The sequence below is a fragment of the Mustelus asterias genome, chromosome 12 (assembly GCF_964213995.1).
Source record: "Mustelus asterias chromosome 12, sMusAst1.hap1.1, whole genome shotgun sequence".
Lineage (NCBI taxonomy): Eukaryota > Metazoa > Chordata > Chondrichthyes > Carcharhiniformes > Triakidae > Mustelus > Mustelus asterias.
In genome coordinates, this window is record NC_135812.1 from 5,687,008 (window position 1) to 5,710,244 (window position 23,237).

Consider the following 23,237-nt stretch of genomic DNA (forward strand, 5'->3'; position numbering starts at 1 on the left):
ATGAAGTAGCAGACATAAAGAAGTAGGTTTTTCCAAGGCAACACACTCTGCCTTTCAGGAATTGCAGCTCGATCAACAATGGATTATTAATGTCAAAGCCTCTGGTGTCACAGCAGTTCTGCCAAAATAAATTCTCATAAAGTGCCACGACATTGCACAAATTGACAGCAATGCAAGATTAACTAAAAACTGCTCAAAAACATAATTACAAACCACTGCCTCATCAATAATTCTCAATGTTCGCTGTCAGTAGTTTTTGTCTTAGAAGGCTATTTGATATGATAGCTTAAGAACAAACATTATCATTGCATAAAGGTATTTCCATTTAATAAACAATGGTTATCTGTTTTTTTGTTCAATCTACTCCCATATAGCAGGGAATCTATGGTGGCTATTTTAAGATCACATTCCTGAATCTCTAGTCCACAGATGAACAACTTACTAACAAAATATCTCTGTAAACGTGCTTTGCACAACTACATATAGCTGCAATTAGATGTCTTTAGCATATTTGGATGTCAACTTATTGAGTGAATCAGCAACACATTGTGACAGAAGTATGATAGAATCCAACGTAATTCTGCTATGATTAATTTTCATGCAAAAGGCACTCAAATCTATTGTTTTTACATGGTTTGAATTTACTAGTGTCATTACCTAATCCTTTTGTTCAGTACCTTTGCAAGTGCTATGTGAAATGAGTTACAGAAATTTCAGTTCCTAGCTGGTGTTGGTCCAAATAACAAACTTGCACTGATTTTGGAGTTAATTGGCTCTTTTATACAGCAAGGTCCATATTGTGTAGCAAATTTAAAACACTGGTGCAGTAGAAAGTACACTTCAGAAGTTGGAACTGAAGCATATTGCTAAGACTGAGTCGAGGAATCTCTCCTCCCTCCCTCCCATTCCATCTGTGACCTGAAATTTCACAGGATGTTCTATTCCCCAACATGAACATTCCTAATCTTAAACAAAATCTTTAAAGAAAACCTATAGGCTAAGAGATTATATTAAATAGCTTGGCTTGATTGATAAACATATATTCTTAAATGAGAACAAGTCAACATAATGGGTCAGATATTTGTTTCATGTTAGTTAATATCTGTAGGGAAGTTTAGATGTTGTGTACATACGTAATCCGTTATCAAGCTTGTACCTTTATTTCTAGACCTGGACAGCCTATGATGTCTGCTCTTTGCTATTTTGTCAGTTTTTGTCAGCTCATCACCGTGCTGATGTCTTACACTGGCATCCTCCTCCTCATCTATCAGGATAGCTAAGTTAGGCACAGATTTGTCTTTCGCTACCAAGTTGGAACACAAACTGGTGAGATCATCTTCCTTCTGTTCAAAAACTGACTGTGTGATATAACTTTCACTGGGTTTAGTCAGCTTGTCAAAGTAGCTGGGTCCTCCATTTATACTCTGAAACCTTTCCATGCATTCAACTCCCTTGTTCTCAGGTGCAGCAGCAAAACCAAAAATATCATCAACTTTAACAACATCTGGTAAATTATCTCCCCTTGCTGTTTCTAAACATTCTTCCTCTGGATCCTTGTCAAAAAGTTCTGGGGTAAAACACCATGTCTCATCCTCCTTAACATCATCTTCTTCCTCTGCAGGCTGCTGCATATCAGTGCTAACTGCGGATGGTATTTCCATCACCTCTGCCTCATCCTCACTTAACAACCCCACAGCAGAGGAGGGTGATACAAGCATGGAGCTGTTATAAGAATTTCCTGCACTATCATAAGCTGTTTGGTTTTCTCTATTATCTTGTAGCTCATGATTTACTGCATTTAATAAATCCTCTCTGCTTATTGATGTAGTAGTATTTTCCTGTAACATGTTCTCAAACTTAAATGAAATGATTTCTGTTTTTTGTTGTGCCTGTCTAACAGATTTGAACATTGTGTTCTTATTATGATCATCTTGCATCAACTGAATAGATGGAAAATATGACTGCATTGATGGTGTTCGGACAGGTGTTGAAGTCAGAGGCCTTTTTGTGAAATACTGCATGATAGATCTTGATTCGTTTTTTGAGTCACCATCTTTACATTTATTCTCTTTTACACTGGCATTTCTGAAGAGTGGGGTCTTGGTAATTATGGTTGTAGGGTTTGTTTCCTCATTATCTGCAAAACAAACAATAATTATTATAATAAACGTCATGAAGTGCAGCAAAACTTTACCCCAACTGAGGGTAACATTAGCTTTTCACAGCTTTACAAAATCTACTTCGAAAAGTTAAATAAAACTGAAATAAAAGTTGAATAAATGAGTGAGCGTTTGAGCATCGATCATGCACTCAGGTCATGATTGTTGTAAAGAATCATGTTAAGTTCAGAGAAGTCTGTTATTCGCCAGTACAGTACTGAACTCTCATAGAGCCATTGTTGTGAAATAACTGGTCAGGTTTCGTGCCCCATACCATAGAAAACATATTTTAGAAATACAGTAAAGGACCCATTAAACTTGAACAATACCAAGGATGAGAAGATGAAAAAAAGCCAAAAGGAGTGGTAATGGGATGAGTAAAGAAACAAAAGATGTGCTTAGATGATGTGTGAGTGGTAGGATAGCAGCTACCTGAATGCAAAGTAAATGGATTAAGTGAAAACCAAACCAGCAAAACTAACTAAATTGGGGCTAGGGTCATAAGCACATACCTCGGTGGCTGAGAATCTGAAATAAAAACAGAAAATATCAGATCTGCTAGTGACTTTGGAGAGAGAAACAGTATTTATGGGGGGAATTTTACCAAAAAATGGCAGTGTTATTTCTGGAGGAGGAAAACCGGCATGGTACTCTCCAGAGAAACAGGCTGGATTTCTCTCCAGATCTTACAATACTCTGCCTAAAAAAATCAAGGGGTGTGTTTCATGCCATCATGCAGGACGGTGGGGCTTCAACACACCGGCAAAATGCAGCTGCACAGAGATCTTTAAAGGGTGCCCTGATCATAACTTGAGTAAACCTCCCCCCAGCTCTCCGTGGAGATCTCAGGGGCTCCCCTCCCCAACCCGGATCAGAGTCGGCACTTCGCTATCCATCCCTCCCTGTTGATGTCACATCAACGCAGTGTCAATATGTGGCGCAGGGGGAGGGGGTCACTTTATTAATACTAACCAGGTACTTCTGTAGGGTTCATTTTACTGGCATCATAGAAGGAAGGTGTAGGAATGGCATTAGGATTAGTCTTCTGGCTTGTTGGGAGAACATTAGGTGGGCTGCATTTCGGAATACCATTTTCCAACAAGATTTGTGTGCTGGCAATCTGTGACTGATGGCCCTTGTCCTCGATGTGTGCGGGTACTGTACTGAGAATCTTGGGTAAGTATTCAAGATCCTTTTGCTGCGCATTGGAAAACATACACAATGAATCTAAAGCACTGTTGAAATTGGGATGATGTTGGACTTGTTGACGGATCCACTTTGATAGGCCTATAAGTAAACAAAAAGTTGGAACAATCAATGAAAATTGAAAAAAAAAGCATGACAAGAAACATTTTCAACAGGAGAAAGTGTTTAAAAAAATGCTTTAAAGATTTTGGAAAGTCATTCTTTATGTGAATCAATAAACTTTTGTGTAAACAGAAATTTGGTAAAAACAATTCAATTTTAAACAAAAGATGCACCCATTACTACAAGGGCTTTTCTTTCAGTATTAGCATGTTACTGTAGTTATTTTCAAAATCCTAAAATGTATTGAATAAATAAATAAAAAAGTGGCTTAAAAAGAAAATGTGGCTTGCCCTGCCAGTGTTCTCCATATTAATTTACAACAAATAATTTACAGCAGGTTTATTAAAACAATTTACAGGATCCCTACAGTACAGGAGGCCGCCAGTTGGCCTCTCTGAAAGAGAGACCCACCCCTCAATCCCTGTAACCCCCGTACATTTACCATGACTAATCCACCTAACCTACACATTTTTGGTTACTAAGGGGAAAATTACCGTGACCAATCCACCTACCCTGCACATCTTTGGACTGTGGGTGGAAACCGGAGCACCCAAAAGAAACCCACACAGACATGGGGAGAACGTGCAAACTCCATACAGTCACCCAAGGCCAGAATTAAACCTGGGTCTCTGGCGCTGTGAGGCAGCAGCACTAACCACTGTGCCACCATGCTGCCCCACTGTATTTACTTTCAATACCATTCTTCATCCACTCCATTTCAAATCCAACCACTTCTGCAACTACTGCAGCACCGAAGCTCTTAAATGCTTAACCGACCAGATGAGCATTTTAACCAAATCCATCCCTTCCATTTTGTATTTTATATATTTGTACGCAAATGAATTGATTTTACCATTTTGCTAAAGTACATGAAACAATTTATAAAGTGCTTTCCTTCTCCTTTCCAAGTTATTTTCTCTCAGTTGGTGCTGTTTTGTCACAATTCCACAAGTAATGTCACTATGTTCCTGCTCAACATTCTATTTAACAGCCTATCCATTCTTGGTTAATTTCCATGTTTGAGATTATAATACACTCTAAACCAATTATTCCAATGAATGTTTTCATACAAATTATTTTTCTGGTTTGATAGTTGAAAATGCAACACTTGCAACTACTCGGTCAAGTGCTGTCTGCGTTTGGAATGGTTCCAATAATGTATTTCCAACCATGAACAGTGAAAAGAACCAAGTAGAAAAGAAATGAGCATACATGCATAAATTGGTCTAAGGGGGCGTTTTTTAAGATCTCTAAGCTTGATTTATGCATCAGTGCTTGAAACCTATAGTCATCCCAGAGCTTGCCAAATTTAGTAATAAAAAGACATGAAAATGGTGTATTGAAACAAAGTATTCAAGTACCTTGCCTGTTTTTAGCCATGCTCTGAACATTACTAAGCTCTCAAAAAAGAGTTTATTTTTTAAAAAAGGCTAGAAGTGAGAAATAACCTCAACAAGCAACTTTTACAGATGCACCATAGAAAGCATTCTTTCTGATTGTATCACAGCTTGGTATGGCTCCTGCTCTGCCTAAGATCGCAAGGAACTACAAAAGATCGTGAATGTAGCCCAATCCATCACGCAAACCAGCCTCCCTGCCACTGACTCTGTCTACACTTCCTGCTGCCTCGGCAAAGCAGCCAGCATAATTAAGGACCCCACGCACCCCGGACATTCTCTCTTCCACTTCTTCCATCGGGAAAAAGATACAAAAGTCTGAGGTCACGTACCAACTGACTCAAGAACAGCTTCTTCCCTGCTGCTGTCAGACTTTTGAATGGACTTACCTTGTTGATCTTTCTCTACACCCTAGCTATGACTGTAACACTACATTCTGCACTCTCTCCTTTCCTTCTCTATGAACGGTATGCTTTGTCTGTAAAGCGCGCAAGAAACAATACTTTTCACTGTATGTTCATACATGTGACAATAATAAATCAAATCAAATGCTAAGACCTTGCTAAAGGTAATTAATGCTGAACCTATGCAGAATTTCATAACTAGGTTCATATATGGGAAAATGAACACCCCATTAATGAAATTAACAAACAACTATATATAGTGCCTTTAATGTAATAAGCATTGCAATGTGTTTCATAAGAGCATTATAAAAGCAAGTATGATAAAGTCACATAAAGGGATGTTAGGCCAGATGACCAAGAAGCAGATATCAAGGTTTGTCTTAAAGGAGGAAGGGGAGGTAGAGACGTGGAGGGAATTGCAGAGCTTAGGATCTAGACAGCTGGAGGTGTAGTCAACAGTGGTGAAGTGCTCAGATTTGGGGATCTCAAGGGGCCAGAATTAGATGAGCACGAATGCCTTGGAAAATTAGAATCATAGAATAGTTACAGCACAGGAGGAGATAATTTTGCCCATTGAGTCCTGTGTTCTTCATGAGGTATTTAACTGGTTTCACTCCCTGCCCTTTTCTCATAGTCCTGCATTTTCTTTTTCCTCTGAAAGGTGCCTTCGCTATAAAAGCCCCAACTGTATCTGCCTCCATTATCAAGGTCTGAATTGTTTTAATTTTTTTTCCCTCTGTAGTGAATGAAATGCTGAGTAACAGTGTCAGTGATTGGGTGACTTTACAATGTGTTGTGAGGCTGGAGGGGATTACAGACATAGGGAGGGACAAGGCAAGTGGAAGGATTTGAAAATAAGAATTTTAAAATCAAGGCTTTAATTGACTGGGAGCCAATATGGGTGAATAAGCAATAGGTAAACAGGATAATGCATAAGACATAGACAGCAAACTTTTGGATGTCCTCAAGTTTTTGAAGGGCAGACTGTGGGAGACCAGCCAGGAATGTTCGAAGGATCAAGTCTAGAAGTAACAAAGGCATTAATGAGGGTTTCAGCAGAAAGTAGCTGACACATGGGCAAAGTTTGATGATATTCCCAGCTGTAATGGAAATGAACATAAAAGAATTTCCAGGCCTACTGTATAGATCCAGTAGGTATTAATCGGTATATCACATTGGAGAAGGAAGAAATCAGCCCAGGAACACAAAGTAGAGCTTGAGCAAAACAGATTAGTCTGGGAGCACAGAGGAGGGGAGAAAGAGTGGTCAGCTTGGGAAATCAGCACACAGGAGATATACAACTCACAAGAGATAGTAGATCTCTTACAACAGTGTCAAGTCACAGTATTCGGAAATAATTAAGGCGCATTGCATAAGGAGGATCAGGTTCCTCCAGAAAGCTGTGATTGACACTTCCCACCTGAAGCAAAAAGACTTGCAATGGCTTAGCTATTAGCAATGCACAGGCAGTGAACATCTATACTGCCCTCTATCTTAGCCTCACAGGCAACCAAAACAGGCATCATTACATTCAGGCACTTTGCCCTGTATTGCTCCATTAAGGAGGTTGTACCAAGCACCAGCCTATAATTTTACAGCAAGAACTGTAGCAGGTCAGTGACTGCAGGCAGGGAGGAGGATTCACTGTCCAGGTTGTTCACTGGACTCCGGGTGCGCACTATTATTTCTGTTATACAGATTTGCAATCATAGAACTATTATTTGCTACATCAGTTTTCCTTTTTGCATGTACTATACATACATATGCTTGTTTGTTTTTCACCAACCGATTTCCGAACATTTAATTCACCCCATTGATTTCTCAACAATTTGCTTCTTATCCTTCCTGAAAACGTTGACTGCTTATTGGTGGTCAATTTCCCCTCTGGGGTGGCAGAGTGGCACAGTGGTTAGCACTGCTGCCTCACAGCGACAGGGACCCAGGTTCAATTCTGGCCTTGGGTAACTGTCTGTGTGGAGTTTGCACATTCTCCCCGTGTCTGCATGGGTTTCCTCCGGGTGCTCCGGTTTCCTCCCACAGTCCAAAGAAGTGCAGCTTAGATTAATTGGCCCATGCTAAATTGCCCCTGTGTGTCAGGGGGACTAGCAGGGTAAATACGTGGGGTTACGGGAATAGGACTTGGGTGGGATTGTTGTCAGTGCAGGCTCGATGGACCAGATGATCTCTTTCTGAACTGTAGGGATTCTATGATTCCTCGCTAAGTATCCATTATCCAGGTATGAGTTTTGACAGTGGGTGTTAGAAAGCTATTTATCCATTGGAGCGCCACAGTAACGATTCATCCCATTTATGTCAGAGATAAATGTGCACTTTCTGACATATACACAGTTCGTCAGGAGTCGTTGGATGGTGATCAGGGCAGGAATAATTTCTAATTTTTCCATTTCCAATCCTGGGTACTAATGGAACCCTAAGGGCCTGACCCTATCACAGATTGGTGTGATCCTTAGGGATTCCCATGGCGTTGCCCAGGTGCACTTTGTTACTGGGAACAAGATTCTCAGGATCCTGACATCTAAGGGACTTTCTCCAGACCTTCCAGGGCATTTATTTCACTTAAACAAGACTGCTGCGACTGTCCACAAATGCTTGGAGAGAAACAGGAAGATAAAGGTGCCAAATTCCATTTGGCTAGCGCGTTATTACAAGTCCAAGAGGGTACTTCCACCCAACTGGAAGTATGAATCCTCCACAGCTTCAGCATTGGTAGCCTAAGAAGTTTCTTCATTGAAACAAAAGCAACATATGCTGTGGATACTCAGAATCTGGAAAAAAAGAACAAGCAGTGGAAAGACTGAGCTGGTGTGGCAGCATCTGTGTAGAGAGTGGAATAACTAATGTTTCAAGCCAGTCGTCAACAACTTAGCTGATTCTCTCTGCACAGATGCTGCCGGGCCTGCTGTATTCTTGGGGCACTGTATTTATTTCAAGTTTCTTCATTTGGACTTTATTGGACCTGAAAAGTAATATATTTAATGTTGTTAAAATAAAGATCATGCAATCAAGTACTGTGGGTTGGCACATTGCCCTTTAACCTTTGGAAAGCAGCCGAACTAATGGGATGAAAATTTCTCGAGAAAGATTCTAACTGAATTGAATTAGGGCAGTGTCGATCAGGTCTTAGTGCTTGAATCGCAGCATTAAAGTGCCTATTATTCAGCACTAATTGGTAGTTGACTCAGTAAGCCCTCAAGAATAGCTGGTGTAGCAAATGAAAACAACACACTTGTGTATTATGGGATGCTCTTTTAAAGCTGAAGTCTGTTGGAACAATGAGGAGAGATTTATTTTTACATTTTCTCTCAACGAAGGGGTGGAGGGCAGGTAAGAGGCTTAAGAAACACATGGGAAGTAGTTTAGAATATGTGCATGGTGCAAAGGAATGTAAAAATAAATGCAGGAAGAAAAGTGATGGAATAAGAAACCTTTCGTAAAGTTGGTGAATCTCCCATCTCTCCCTTTGCATTTGGAGGACTTCCCATTGTCCGCACTTCAAATGTATGGAATTCTAAAAGTCATAACACTTCACTCGAGTGTACCCTCTAAAATTTTACAGGTGCTTGTGTGCTCTATAAAATTTTACAAGTCAGGCACTCATGGGTACACGAGGAACTAACTACTTTTCCTTAACCCTTAATGCATTAGATCATTGCATTTGCTCTGTTAGTCGTAAGGCATTATTCAGCAGAGAGAAGAGTTAATGTGGCGCGATCTTAGTACAACACACGTTACATAACTTTGTGTTTTCAGCTAAATTCTGCTGCACTGGCAAGTAACAGCAGCATTACTTAAGAATCTGATGCAAATAAAAGTTTTATGGTCGAGTCATATCGCAAGCAGCTGTTTTGCATTATTTTCAAAATCTGAACGTCAAAACAGAGTTATAGCACCATCCAGTGACAAAAGGGCAGCAATTTGACATCCACAATTTTCATGCAGTATTTTATAGCAAACTTTCAGTTTGATCCAGCAATTCCAATGTTGAACAATATTACAGCTTTCGGTTTTGAAACACATTTTGTTCACTTTTTTCCTTAAGATTCTGACCCGAAAACAGAAATCACCTTCTTCCTTGACAATGCCTACCAATTTATGTAAGCGCATGTTATAGAGGTGCAGAAAGGCATGGTGGGTTGATTAAGCTATCCAATTTTCATTCCATCTCGAGAGACCAGACAAAATTAACAAGTGGAGAGTATACATTTTGATTTCTAGAAACAGCCAACATTAACCAAAATAGGCTAACATGAAAATGCATCTATAATACTTAAGTTACATTTTAAATAAATGCTGGCTAGCCAGCGACGACCCATGTCCCATGAATAAATTAAAAAAAATTAAGTTCACAGAGAAATGCAGGGGCTTGATGACTTGAGTTAGAACACAAAGAAGAATATAACAGGTTTAAGGTTTGTATCTTTAAAAACCATGTACACAAATCTCTGATCTCAGACAAACGCATCTGACGACGGAGCAAAATTATTCCAATTATTTCTAAGCAAATAATAACAAACCTAAAAAGAGCTAGAATAATTCAGTCAAACCACTCCCTTCCCAGAAGTTATCCTATCATTGTGACAATGAGATTTAAAACTTAACGGATATAAATTTAAGTTTGAACCTTGATCCCAACACCGCACATTCCAGCAAACTGGTGTGCCAATGTGTTGCACCATCTGGATATGTTTTTGTTACAAGGTGGAGGAGAATAGTGTGATACAGTGTATTACTCCAATGCACCGTATCACAGCGTGATGAGACACAGATTTGAGGCTTGGTTCACAGAACACTTACTTCTGACTCCAAGTCATGGAGAAGTCATGAGGTAGAGACCCGCGATTTCCGATAGGGAATAAAGGAAATCTTGGGGAACTCAATCACCTCCTAATTGTTAGTTCCATATCAAATAGGAGCAGGAGTTGTTCATACTGCCCCTCGAGCCTGCTCCACCATTCAAAGAAGATCATGTCTGATCTTCTATCTCAGCTCCACTTCCCTCCCCTATCTCTCGATCCCTTGATTCTCCTTGGTGTCTAAAATCTCAGTCATGAAGATAATCAATGACTGAGCATCTGCACACTTCTGAGGTAGAGAATTCCAAAGATTCATAACCTTCTGAATGAAGAAAAATTTCCTCATCTCAATCCTAAATGATCAAGCCCTTGTCCTGTTTCAGTATGACACTGGCAGTAACTGGGGAGCAAAGTGCTCATCTGCCCTCTCAAACAAGGGTGTTAAAGTTAAAGTTTATTTATTAGTCACAAGTAAGGCTTACATTAACACTGCAATGAAGTTACTGTGAAATTTCCCTAGTCGCCACAGTCCGGCACCTGTTCAGGCCAAAGCACCTAATCAGCACGTCTTTCAGTCTGTGGGAGGAAACTGGAGCACCTGGAGGAACCCTGCGCAGACACGGGGAGAATGTGCAGACTCCACACAGACAGTGACCCAAGCTGGGAATCGAACCCGGGTCACTGACGCTGTGAAGTAGCAGTGCTAACCACTGTGCTACCATGCCGGAACAGGATGTGGAGAAATCATTTAGAGAGAATACATTAATTACTTAAAAAAACAGGGTATGGCACAGCCAGATGTAATTCATATTTTTTTTAAAAGCAGCCTTTTGATTTATTCCTCTCAAAAGTACAACATCAAAATAATCACTTTAATTACATGGTATACATAATAATAATCTACTTCCTGATCTAACTGAGCTCCTAAAAAAGCCAGAGCTCACCAAATTCTCTCCACAGATGCTGTCAGATTTGCTTTTATCACCAAATTCTAATCAGTTTGAAAACAAAAAAATTAAAAGGACCTGACAATAGTACCTTACCATTTATATACTTTTTGGCATTACTTCTAAATCGGTCATCAACCAGGATCAGTGCTCCCCAGTCATTCCTATGTCGAATACACCTGTAAGTAAGTAAATGTAATTATAATCCGCTATTATCTTCTAACAAAACTACTCCACTCTGTAGTAAATAATATTTTCAGCTTTTAAAATGAACACTGATCCTCTGTACATTTCTGATTCTAAGTGTGATAAAGATCACTTCACCCTCTCAGCCCCAGAGAAGTTGCATCATGTGCAATGTAAGTTATGCTCTTTCTTCAGTAAGATGAAGATGTAGAAGCGATTGAAGTGTGGGTAAGTGTTAAAGATAAAATAATAAATAAATAGCATGTCTGAAAGGCCACTCATAGAAACTGAAGAAGTTGAGAGTGAGGTTGGATGGCTGTAGGTTTTGCTTTTCCCAAATGGTGAGTAGCCTGAGGAAGGGGGTTCTGAAAGCTTGTCAGCCACGTGGCTTGTTGGCCAGATCTGGAGGCAGTTTTCAAAATGCTGGTAAGTGGAGTGAAAAGTCTGAAAGAAACTGCTCCTTCAATCAAGGGCTGTTCCCTATCAGCAGCAAATGTGGGAGAGAAGCAGTCTGTGATTGGAAGGAGGAGCAGCAACACTGACTGCAGCAAGGGTGCTCCGGAGAGAGAGAGAGAGAGCGCGGGAGGGAGAGAGTGCGGGGGCTCAACCTAAGAGTTTGTCATAGAGTGGCATTAGTAGGGCCTTTCCAGTGGGAGATGGTGGGTAAAATGTCATGCTTGTCATGTGATGCATTGTACGACCAGATCATCTTGCCTTGTAATTGACAAAAAGTGGAGTGTGGGAGGAAATTAGAGTATCCGGAGAAAACAACAAACTTAGCAGGAGTGTTGGCAGAGGACAGGAAACAAATTGCCTATACACTCCTCAGTAAGAAGAGGTTTGTTTTAAAAGGAATGCAGTCAGGTGAACAATTTACTTCATGGGATTTGATCCTAGAAAATGTAATTATACAGTATAGCGACTGCACTTCTTGAGCATTGTAAAGATGTTTGCAATAGTTACACAGGTACCAGGGTAATTCAGCAAGTCACAGGTTGTGACGAGTTGTGCTTTATGATGTAGGCTGGCTAGGGATCTGTTCAAAATTGAAGCACAATTTATTGAGCTTTAACACCATGATCAATCAAATTACATTCACATAAACGCCTGTGATCAGATATCCTTCCAAATATCAGGATCATATGTTTGCGAATTGTTTGTCTGTCCATCTGTTACAACACCATCCAATGGTCTATTACAAAGCTGTTTTCCCAGAATCATACTTTTTTAAATAGAATCCCTATAGTGCAGAAGGAGGCCATTCAGCCCATGAAGCCTGCATCAACACTCTGAAAGAGCATTCAACCCAGGCATTACCCTCTGCCCTATCCCCATACATTTACCATGGATAATCCACCTAACCTAGGCATCTTTGGACACTAAGGGACAATTTAACATGAGCAATTCACCTAACCTGCACATCTTTGGCATGTGGGAGAAAACCGGAGCACCCAGAGGAAACCCACGCAGACACAGGGAGAATGTGCAAACTCCACACAGACAGACACCCAAGGTCGGAATTGAACCAGGGTTCCACTGTGAAGCAGCAGTGCTAACCACTGTGCCACAGTTACTTTGTTAAGTACATTTTGAGGCCTGCATCTTCACTCTCAGGATTTATAATATAGTTCCCCTCCTGGTCATTGGACCTTATTTAATGGACTACAACCCCCAAACACCCTTAGCCACTCACAAAACTCTGGCTGATTGGGAGTTTCTCAACTTGACTCTGAACTTTTACCTGCCCAGGGCTTGATTCAGTGCTCGAAATGCCTGAATTTCATACCACTGACTACCAGGGAGCAAACCACGTGTCCGTGAATGTTGGTCATTATATTTCCGTTTCAGTTCAACCTGGAGGAAACAACAAACACAAGTCAAATAGTTGCACATTAAAATTGGTAAAGCTTGTACAGCTTTGGATGTGCTATTGGAATTCTTGCAAATGGAAATCAGTTAGAAATTACAGAATTGATTTTAACTTTCACATTTTACACTAATACTCTGATGAAGGAAGCTCTTATGTATTCACAGGATTTAAATAGATAAAAACCATAAGATCATAAGGTATAGCAGCAGAATTAGGCCATTCGGCCCATCGGGTCTGCTCTGCCATTCAATTATGGCTGATAAGTTTCTCAACCCCATTCTCCTGCCTTTTCCCCGTAACGTTTGATCCCCTTACCAAGCAAGAACCTGTCTATCTCGGTCTTAAATACACTTAATGACCTGGCCTCTACAACCTTCTGTGGCAATTAATTCCATAGATTCACCACACTCTGGCTGAAGAAATTCCTCAACTTGGCTCGAAAGGGTCACCCCTTTACTCTGAGGCTGTGCCCTTGGATCCTAGCCTCTCCCACTAATAGAAACATCTTCCCCACATACACTCTATCCAGGCTTTTCAGTATTCTGCACGTTTCAATGAGACCCCCCTCATTCTTCTAAACTTCATAGAGTACAGACCCAGAGTCCTCAAAGGCTCCTCACATGTCAAGCCTTTCATTCCTGGGATCATTCTTGTGAACCTCCTCTGGACCCTCTCCAAGACCAGCACATCCTTCCTTAGATGCGGGGCCCAAAATTGCTCACAATATTCCAAATGTGGTCTGACCAGAGCCTTATAAAGCCTCAGCAGTACATCCCTGCTTTTGTATTCTAGTCCTCTTGAAATAAATGCCAATATTACATTTGCCTTCCTAACTATCAACTCAACCTGCAAGTTAACCTTAAGAGAATCCTGGAATAGGACCAAGTCCCTTTGCGCTTCCGATTTCTGAATTTTCTCCCCATTTAGAAAATAGTCTAGGCCTCTACTCTTCCTACCAAAGTGTATAACCTCACACTTTCCCACGTTGTATTCCATCTGCCACTTCTTTGTCCGTTCTCCTAACCTGTGGAAGTCCTTCTGCAGCCTCCCTCCCTCCTCAATACTATCTGTCCCTCCACCTATCTTTGTATCATTTAAATATAATGAAAAAATGATGTAATCAGTGAATGATGCACTATTCAATTTTGTATAAACTGTGTTCATCACACCTAGTTGCAGAATAAGATTTAAAGTCAACAAAGCGCTAAGTGGTTCCACTTTCACCCGGGCTTATTTTTCCTCAAAAATCGGCAAATTACACTCAAATCAATTGTTCTTCTATCTGCAAGACCAAAAGTGGAGTAGCAAGGTGTTGCCTTCAGTATAACAGCTGGAGAGGGTACAGTGTTCCAGAAAGCTGAAGTTGTTTTATTCATATCCAAGTTCAAGTGTGATTTCTCCCCAACAGATAATAGTGCCTTGCCAGAAAAGTAGAGCTGATTGTGCACAGCTGGGTGAAGTGGAATCTGTATACTGATTTTTGACAACTGTTTTTCTCAAAGGAAAATTCAGAAATCATACTGTGAAGGGTTAGTTAAAATGCTCCACTATAAAAGTTTATTTTAAATACAACATCCAATTTTCTCACTACATACGATCGCCTCACTAATTCAAATGACTAATTAGTAAGAAATCAGTGCTGTCATCACCAGGCTTCGTAAAACTAGATTGTCTCTTCCCGCCAGTGCACTTAAGTATGCTTCACACATTAATTTTTAAGTTTAGTTTTTAAATAAGTGCTCCTATAATGAAATTACTGCCCATATGTGTCTCATTCTTGACAAGTTACCTTGCATTAAGCGGATGGCTAAAATTATTTCAAAGTTAGTACAGTGGAGCCCCGTTGTAACACGATGGTTGTGGTCCATAAAATGTTATCGCGAAAGTTATCGGGGTCGCGCTAAATCGGGGTTGTGCTAAATCACTAAACCGGAAATAGTAAAAAAAGGGTCTAATGATTCATTGCGTCATATCCGATTTCACATTAAATCGGGGCGTGTTACAACAGGGCTCCACTGTAATTGACTGTCAGCTTGGCTCACTGCTAGTGTTCTTGAAGTTTAAAGTATATTTATTAGTGTCACAAGTAGGCTTACATTAACACTGCAATGGAGTTACTGTGAAATTCCCCTAGTCGCCACATTCTGGCACCTGTTCGGGTACACAGAGGAAGAATTTAGCACGGCCAATCCACCTAACCAGCACGTCTTTCTGACTGTGGGAGGAAACCGGAGGAACCCATGCAGACACGGGGAGAACGTGCAAACTCCACACAGTGACCCAAGCCAGGAATCGAACCTGGGTCCCTGGCGCTGTGAGGCAGCAGTGCTAACCACTGTGCAACCCCCGAGGTGGTCTATCCTGAGCAACACAGTTCTGGCATTAAGTTCTACTTCAGATCGATTTGATTTGATTTATTATTATCACATGTATTAACATACAGTGAAAAATATTGTTTCTTGCGTGCTATATAGACAAAACATACGGTTCATAGAGAAGGAAACGAGAGAGTGTAGGATGTAGCGTTACAGTCATAGCTAGGGTGTAGAGAAAGATCAACTTAATGCAAGGTAAGTCCACTCACAAGTCTGACAGCAGCAGGGAAGAAGCTGTTCTTGAGTCAGTTGGTACGTGACCTCAGACTTTTGTATCTTTTTCCCGACGGAAGAAGGTGGAAGAGTGAATGTACGGGGTGCATGGGGTCCTTAATTATGCTGGCTGCTTTAAAAATACAATGTTCTTAAAAACACAATGTAAGCTAACATTTCAGTGCAGTACTGAGTGAGTGCTGCACTGTCAGAAATGCCATCTTTCATATGAGCTATTAAATCTTTTGCCTCCTCTAACTGGACACACAGTACCATGTGACTTTTTTTGAAGAGCAGAATTCTGGCTAACGTATCAGCCAGAATCACCAAAACAAATGAAATTGGATGAGCCAATTTATTAGCAAATATTGCAGATGCCTGCAATCAGAAATAAGAACAGAAAATGCTGGAAATACTCAGCAGGTCCAGCAGCATCAGTGAAGAAAGAAACAGAGTTAACCTTTCAGGGCAAGGACGTTTCTTCATTTATTCCCTTCATTTCATAGATTTTTGTGGATCCTATCTGTGTGTAAATTAGCTGCTGTATTTGCTACCAAAAACAAGTGATTACCGTTCAAAAATTAATTCATTGGCAATGAAGTCCTTGGGATATCATGAGGATGTGAATTATACAAGCACAAATGGCCAGATCGGGCTTTGCTGAACTAATGTAAAATTATATTAGTAATATCAGTGCCAACCTACAGCCATAAGCAAATGTATATTTTGGCAGCATGGTGGTTGACACTGCTGTCACACAGCACCAGGGACCCGGGTTCAATTCCAGCCTCGGGTGACTGTCCATGTGAATTTTGCATGTTCTCCCTGTGTCTGCACAGGTTTGCCCCAGGTGTTCCGGTTTCCTCTCACACCCGAAAGATGTGTGGGATGGGTGGATTGACCATGCTAAATTACCCTTTAATGTCAGGGGGATTAATGGGGTAAATATGTGGGGTTATGGGAATAGGGCCTGGATGGGACTGTTGTCGGTGCAGGCTTGATGGGCCGAATGACCTCCTTCTGCACTGCAGGGATTCTATGATTCTTCTTTGATTAAAAGCGAATGAACTGAAGGTTGAGAACACACACAGCGTTATTTTATGACAGAGAGAACAGTCTTGTAAGTGCCATTCAAGAGGCAGACTAATGGACTGTCTTACACTACATGATAGATTTATAATGGAATACTGTTTGAATGGTGAGAAAATAATTCATCTAGACACAAGCTCACTCAAATTGTAAGATTCAATAAGTTTCTCTGTCTAACATATTTATGAGAGACACAGAGAATGTCTTCTTTTGAAAAATCAGATTCAAAATGCCCTATGGAACAAAGCTTTAAAATGTATGTAATTTTAAAGATTGCTTCAAAGACCCCCTTCAAGATGATTTACTGAAGACATATAATATAAATACAAATGTGCACAATCAGTTTAACTGATAATGAACACTCAGTTTTTAAAAAAAATACTGAGATAGAGGAGGCCTGGTTAAAGCGCAATTTCTTACCAAATGATGCAGACAGCTTATGAATCCTCATTCCCGTGTTAAGACTTGCAGAAACAGTGATTATTGATCTATAGATTATTGATTTATAGATTCTGATCAGTATATTGAGCTACAGGAGTTGAATTTCTCAGAACACAGGTTTTTAACCACACAGTAAATACTCACTCTCTGCTCACATGAGGTAAAAGATGCATTGATTTATCTACTAACAGCAAATACAATGGGCAGGATTTTCCAGCCTCACTCGCCCCGAAGCTGAAAAATCCCGCCCGAGGTCAACGGAACTTTCAATGGTCCGCCCCTTGCCTGTACCGAATTCCGCGACAGGCGGGATGGCAATATGTAACATCACAAAGGAATAAGATGATAACTCTCTTTTCTTTTCCCAAATGGGAAAAATGAAATGATCATGACTAATTAATTTTGAACACGACAAAATATTAAAGGCCAGGATTTTACAGTTAGTGCTGGTGCTCACCAATGACCTCAAAGAAAGATGCCCACAAAGATCTAGCAAGCTTGGTGGTGGAGATTTAATCTTTCCTGATCTTAATTTCATTCTGGCAATAGCTGTCAGGGATCCCTGCTGTTCAGAGGCAGCGATGTTACCTAGCAAGTTAAGCAGCCAATCACATTAATGATTTCTCACAGGCAGTAAACCAGGCAGTAGCACACATAGAATGATAGAATCCTACAGTGCAGAAGAAGGCCATTCAGCCCATTGAGCTTGCACCACAATCCCACCAAGGGATCCCCATTACCCCATGCATTTACCCTAGCTAGAGCCCCCTGACACTAAGGATCAATTTGGCATGGTCAATTTACCTAACCCGCACATCTTTGGACTGTGGGAGGAAACCGGAGCACCCAGAGGAAACCCACGCAGACACAGGGAGAATGTGCAGACTCCACACAGACAGTGACCCAAGCTGGGAATCGAACCGGGGTCCCTGGCGCTGTGAGGCAGCAGTGCTAACCACTGTGCCACCATGCCTCCCACACGTGTTTTATCAGTCAATTTTTTTATAATTTTAGTGAAACCAAAATAAAGATTGAGGTGGGACTAAGTTAGAAACTGAAGTATCATCCACATTAAAAATATATTATTTTTAAAATCTACAGAATGTATATCATGCAATGGAGAAATTTGACATTCCATGAATAAAGAATCGGTTGTTCAGAGCCAGAGAGGATGTTTAGCAGTATTATGACTTAGAATCCAATAAAAAAAACAGCTACACCTCATTCAACACGATGCAACTTTTTCAAAGGTTTTTTTTAAACAAGAATGGTAGTCTAAAATGTGAAAGTTCACATCAATTCTGTGATTTCTAACTGATTTCCATTTGCAAGAACTCCAATAGCACATCCTATGGAAGAGCAGGGAAAGCACTCACATTAGGAGTTGGATTTCCACATTCAACTCCGCATGTTTGTATACCAGAAGTTGCTGTCAGTTTCACTGAGTAATGCCAATGAATGTCTACAATTTCAACATCATTACAACTGCAATGTTTTGGCCTATATCTTTGCACAAACCTGTCACTTTAAATTTCATTCTGTTACAGAAATATTTGCATTTGAATGCTGCACAGACGCCGAAGCTAAAAAATATTTAAAAGCAATGGTTCAGTGTGTTTGATGCTTATTTCAATATGCTTGATTCAAACAAGCATAAACCAAATAATCTAGGTGGAAATCAAGCAACCATGAAGTATAGATGCAGTGTTCATTTTAACATGCCTTTCATTGATTCCAATATGCTTCCATACAATACAGTGCACAATCCTCACCTCAACAAATATGTGCAAGCTACAATCCAATGTGGAATGACAATGTTCTAAGAATTAGGAACCAATTTTAATGTACTTCACATAAACAGAATAAATGAACACAGAATCACTATGAAAAATGCACAAGTGAATGAGTACACTTCAAGGAACATACAACCGTTCTGACCAATTTGTAACTTAACTTTAGGTGAAAAGCTGCTTAAGTATACACATGATAATCTAACAACAGATCAGTTGTTTTTAAGTGCAGTACTCATGTGTAATCCCTTGTATTATTTATTCTTTTTCAAATTAATCAGATCATTTAATTTAATTGACCTTAAAGAGTTGGCATAAATGTATGGCAAGTCTTTTTTCCTGTAACAAACATTGCACCATATGATCTACCCACTCACCATTTTAACAATGAATTTCACAGGTATTCCTCTGTAATTATTATCATTTCAGTACATTTTGGCTGGGATTTTCTGCTCCCATTTTTCTCAGATGGGAGAGGAAAATCTCGCTAGATGTTCAAATTGTGCTTCACGCTGACATAAATGCGTGACATATTGTATGTACCCACTCCCCCGCCAGTGATGTAGCACGTTTCCCGATGTTCAACTTCGGGAACATGTGGCTATACTGTGCCTTTAAGAAATGTATTTGTGTCATGTTTCTTGTGCAGAATTTGTTTCAACTGTTTAATCTGTTTTATAATGTAATGCCACTTGTCTGTAACTGGTAGCCCCTGTTGTTACTGCAGCAGCATAATTGATCTTAATTTCTTGTGTTTGTTTTAATCTGGACTAATGCAGTTCTGTTATTTTTGTCTTTTTTCCCGCAGTTTTTCAGAGTAGGGTTTGATTAGGTTGATTGACAGGAAAAATCATGTGGCTGGGCAGGACTAGGCTTACACAGAGAAATAAGCTCAGTTGCTGTTTAGGATCTTACGGAGAGATAGTTCTCTCTGTGTCTCTCTGGGTTTGGAGACTGGGATCTGGCAGGAAATAAGTCTCTTTCTCTGGAGGCTGCTGTACTGGAGTCAGAAGACAGGTGTCTTTCTGTATCTGTCCAGAGAGATTAAAGGCTCAAAATCAAGCATTCACATGAACGATAGGTTTTTTTTTTGCTAACATATTCTGAAGAGGCATTCAGCCTCTGATCTTCGGGTAAGTGTTCTCCAAGGCGGCCTTCACGACACACGACAGCGCAGAGTCGCTGAGCAGAAACTGATAGCCAAGTTCCACACACATGAGGACTGCCTAAACCGGGATCTTGGGTTTATGTCACACTATCAGTAACCCCCACAGCTTGCCTCCTGGACTTGCAGAATCTCACTGGCTGTCCTGTCTGGAGACAATACACATCTCTTTAACCTGTGCTTAATGCTCCCTCCACTCACATTGTCTGTATCTTTAAGACCTGGTTGGCTGTAGAGATTCGCATTCTAACCAGTATTCTGTAACTTGATTTTGTGTCTCTGTATGCCCTGTTTGAGAGCAGATATCCACTCCATCTGATGAAGGAGCAGCGCTCCGAAAGCTAATGGCATTTGCTACCAAATAAACCTGTTGGACTTTAACCTGGTGTTGTTAAAACTCTTACTGTGTTTACCCCAGTCCAACGCTGGCATCTCCACATCAGGGCTACATTAGAACCATAGAGATAGCTTGCTGTTAAGAATTATACCTTGTCAAGTATTTCAATCGGTAAAAGTTACACTAATTTTTTTTGTTACATTTTAACTGTGTTGTTAAATAAAGTTTGTTTTAATAAAAGCTTCTTAGTGGGTCAATCAAATCATACCTGGAGCGAAACATCTTATGTTCACCCTGAGTCACAAAACTTAACTGGTCTCTCCAGTTGAAACCTGGCAAGCAGACCTCCCAGAGGAGCTCAGGTCAGTGCATCGATCAGGGAGAGGGTGGTGCCCGGGCAGGATGGGCTCAGTCAGAGCCCACCCCGCCAACCTTTTGACGTGGAACCCACCCCTTGATTTTTTTTTAACCAAAGTCCCGAACGATACAGCGGAGAAAGGTGCAGTTGCTGTCACAGCTTCAATGCAATTTTTCCCGCCCACTATCAGCCTTTGCTGATTTCCATTAAGATTTAGCCCATTGTTGTAATAGAAACCTTCAAGCTAATTGTAAATTGAGATAGCTCTGACCAACATTAAAAAACTGGGATTATCCATTTTAACCCAGTAAATCAAATGAAATCACTGATGTTTTTATACATTTTCCAGGCATCTCATTTATCAGAGCAGATTTCTAAATTTATGTCCACGCATGGAAATTTTCCATCAATATTAAACAGAATTGGGAACAAAACCTTATTTTAGTACCTGTGCAATGCTTTTTCCTAACATTTCAGGTCCAATATGGCTTTTTTTGGAACTGGCAGTGGGAGTTCCGAATAAGAGTCATATTGAACTTGAAATGTCAATTTTATTTCTCATCCATGCTGCCAGGTCCATTGAGTTTTTCCAGCACTTTCTGCTTTTATTTCAGCATCCACAGTATTTTGTTTTCAATTTGTGAAAATCTGGATAATCTATTGTTCAGAAATCCACTGATTTGTGTGTCCCTGTGGAGATTGTTAGATCCATAACGAGCCATCCCCATGTTCTAAGGTGTGGCCAAGGATCATGACCTGGCTGGCTGTAGAGATTTGCATTCTAATTAGTATTCTGTAACTTGATTTCTGTGTCTCTGTGCACTGTTGGAGAACAGATTTTCACTCCATCTGATGAAGGGGCAGCGCTCCGAAAGCTTATGGTATTTGCTACCAAATAAACCTGTTGGACTTTAACCTGGTGTTGTGAGACTTCTTACTGCGCTTACCCCAGTCCAACGCCGGCATCTCCACATCAAGGATCATGACACAAGGTAAAGGGCAATTAGAGCAATGTGGGGTCAGTTCAAGAAAATGAAATGAATGGGAAGCTTCGAGTTCAATACACAATTTTAGAAGCAAGTCCACATACTGCACGCGGAATTAAAAGGTTTCTATTTAATGATTAATTACATTTAGCTGAGACCTACCACGTAACTATCCATGAAGACACATGCTACCCATATCAGAAAATGGAATTTCAATCTGCAACAAATATCTATCCACCAACTGCACCATTGGATCGAAATCTTTGTTAAGTTTCCACATTTTGTTGTGAATAATTTATCTATTCTATTACCATCTGCAACTACAGTTAAGACTCCGGAATTTTACCTTGCAAGAGAAGAATACGTCCTTTCCCCTTTCTCTAAGAAAATACAGGATTAGAGCATTGAGCAGAAAGGGTTACTGAGAAGTAAAGTGCGTAGTCTTCTCGTGACGGACGAGGATGTCACTTTTTACTGGGGTTTTTATGTTCTACGTATACTACATTTCCCTTGCTTGTTTAACAAAAGTCGAAGATGCTGTGAAGAAAGAAGTGTTCCGCACAATTCACTGATTTTACATTAAAATATTCCGCTTCAGAAATTCATGGGAAAGCAATATTGTAAATGTTATGTGATAGAAAACATGGGTGCTTTTAAAGCTACAAAGTGCTTATGCACTCAACAGATTAATAATTATAAAAATTGCAATGGAAAGACTGACAAAGAAGAAGGTAATTTGTCCATGAAACACAAACAAACAAGATATGATCATTCACTGCTCACGCAACCTTTTTACAACTTGCAGTGAATATTCTTTTGACATAAAATGCTGCCGGCCAAAAAATAATTGCTGTTGACCATTATTTACAAATCTGATCATAATGATGCTCTACAGTTCATGTTAACATAGCATCTCAAAAGTATATCCTCTCAATTTAAACGTTTCACATAATCTCCAAGATAATTATTTAGAAGTTCTATTGTTACCAACAACAAATTTGTTTAGTTTTGCTTCAAAGAGTAAAGGTTTGTTGTGGTTCATTCAAGGGTAAATTTGCTAATGGGCAAAATCTAGAAATTCCTACCTGCTGGCTGATCATTTTGACCAGATCAATTCATATAATATTAAAAATGCGGACATGGGGCTCAGCTGAATGCCAAATGGGTAAAGGCATGTACAGAATGGTTTTTAGCCAAATAGATCAGAAGGCCTCAGTTTGACGATCACCGCAAAGACATCAAGGAATGCTATAATTGACCACAGTGCTCCTGAGCTACAGGGGTAGAAAATCAGTGCTTGTTCTCACTCTAATTGTTATCCAATAACTTCAGTTGAAAAGTGCATGTGGATGGGTGGATCTCGAGTGAAAATCTGTTTCAGGATATCACAGCCGATGA

General features: G+C 40.1%; 1 protein-coding gene across 1 annotated transcript in view; it reads right to left on the minus strand.

Annotated features, from left to right (window-relative positions):
* Positions 1-1,077: 1,077 nt before the first annotated feature.
* The window catches only part of brip1 (BRCA1 interacting helicase 1), a 206,643-nt gene continuing 184,483 nt past the window's right edge, over positions 1,078-23,237 (minus strand). The window contains exons 17-20 of the mRNA XM_078224638.1: positions 12,957-13,069; positions 11,126-11,208; positions 3,132-3,446; positions 1,078-2,137 (exon numbers count right to left, since the gene is read on the minus strand). Coding sequence (XP_078080764.1) covers positions 1,092-2,137; positions 3,132-3,446; positions 11,126-11,208; positions 12,957-13,069 — 1,557 coding nt within the window. The 3' untranslated portion in view covers positions 1,078-1,091. The remainder of the gene's footprint in view (positions 2,138-3,131; positions 3,447-11,125; positions 11,209-12,956; positions 13,070-23,237) is intronic.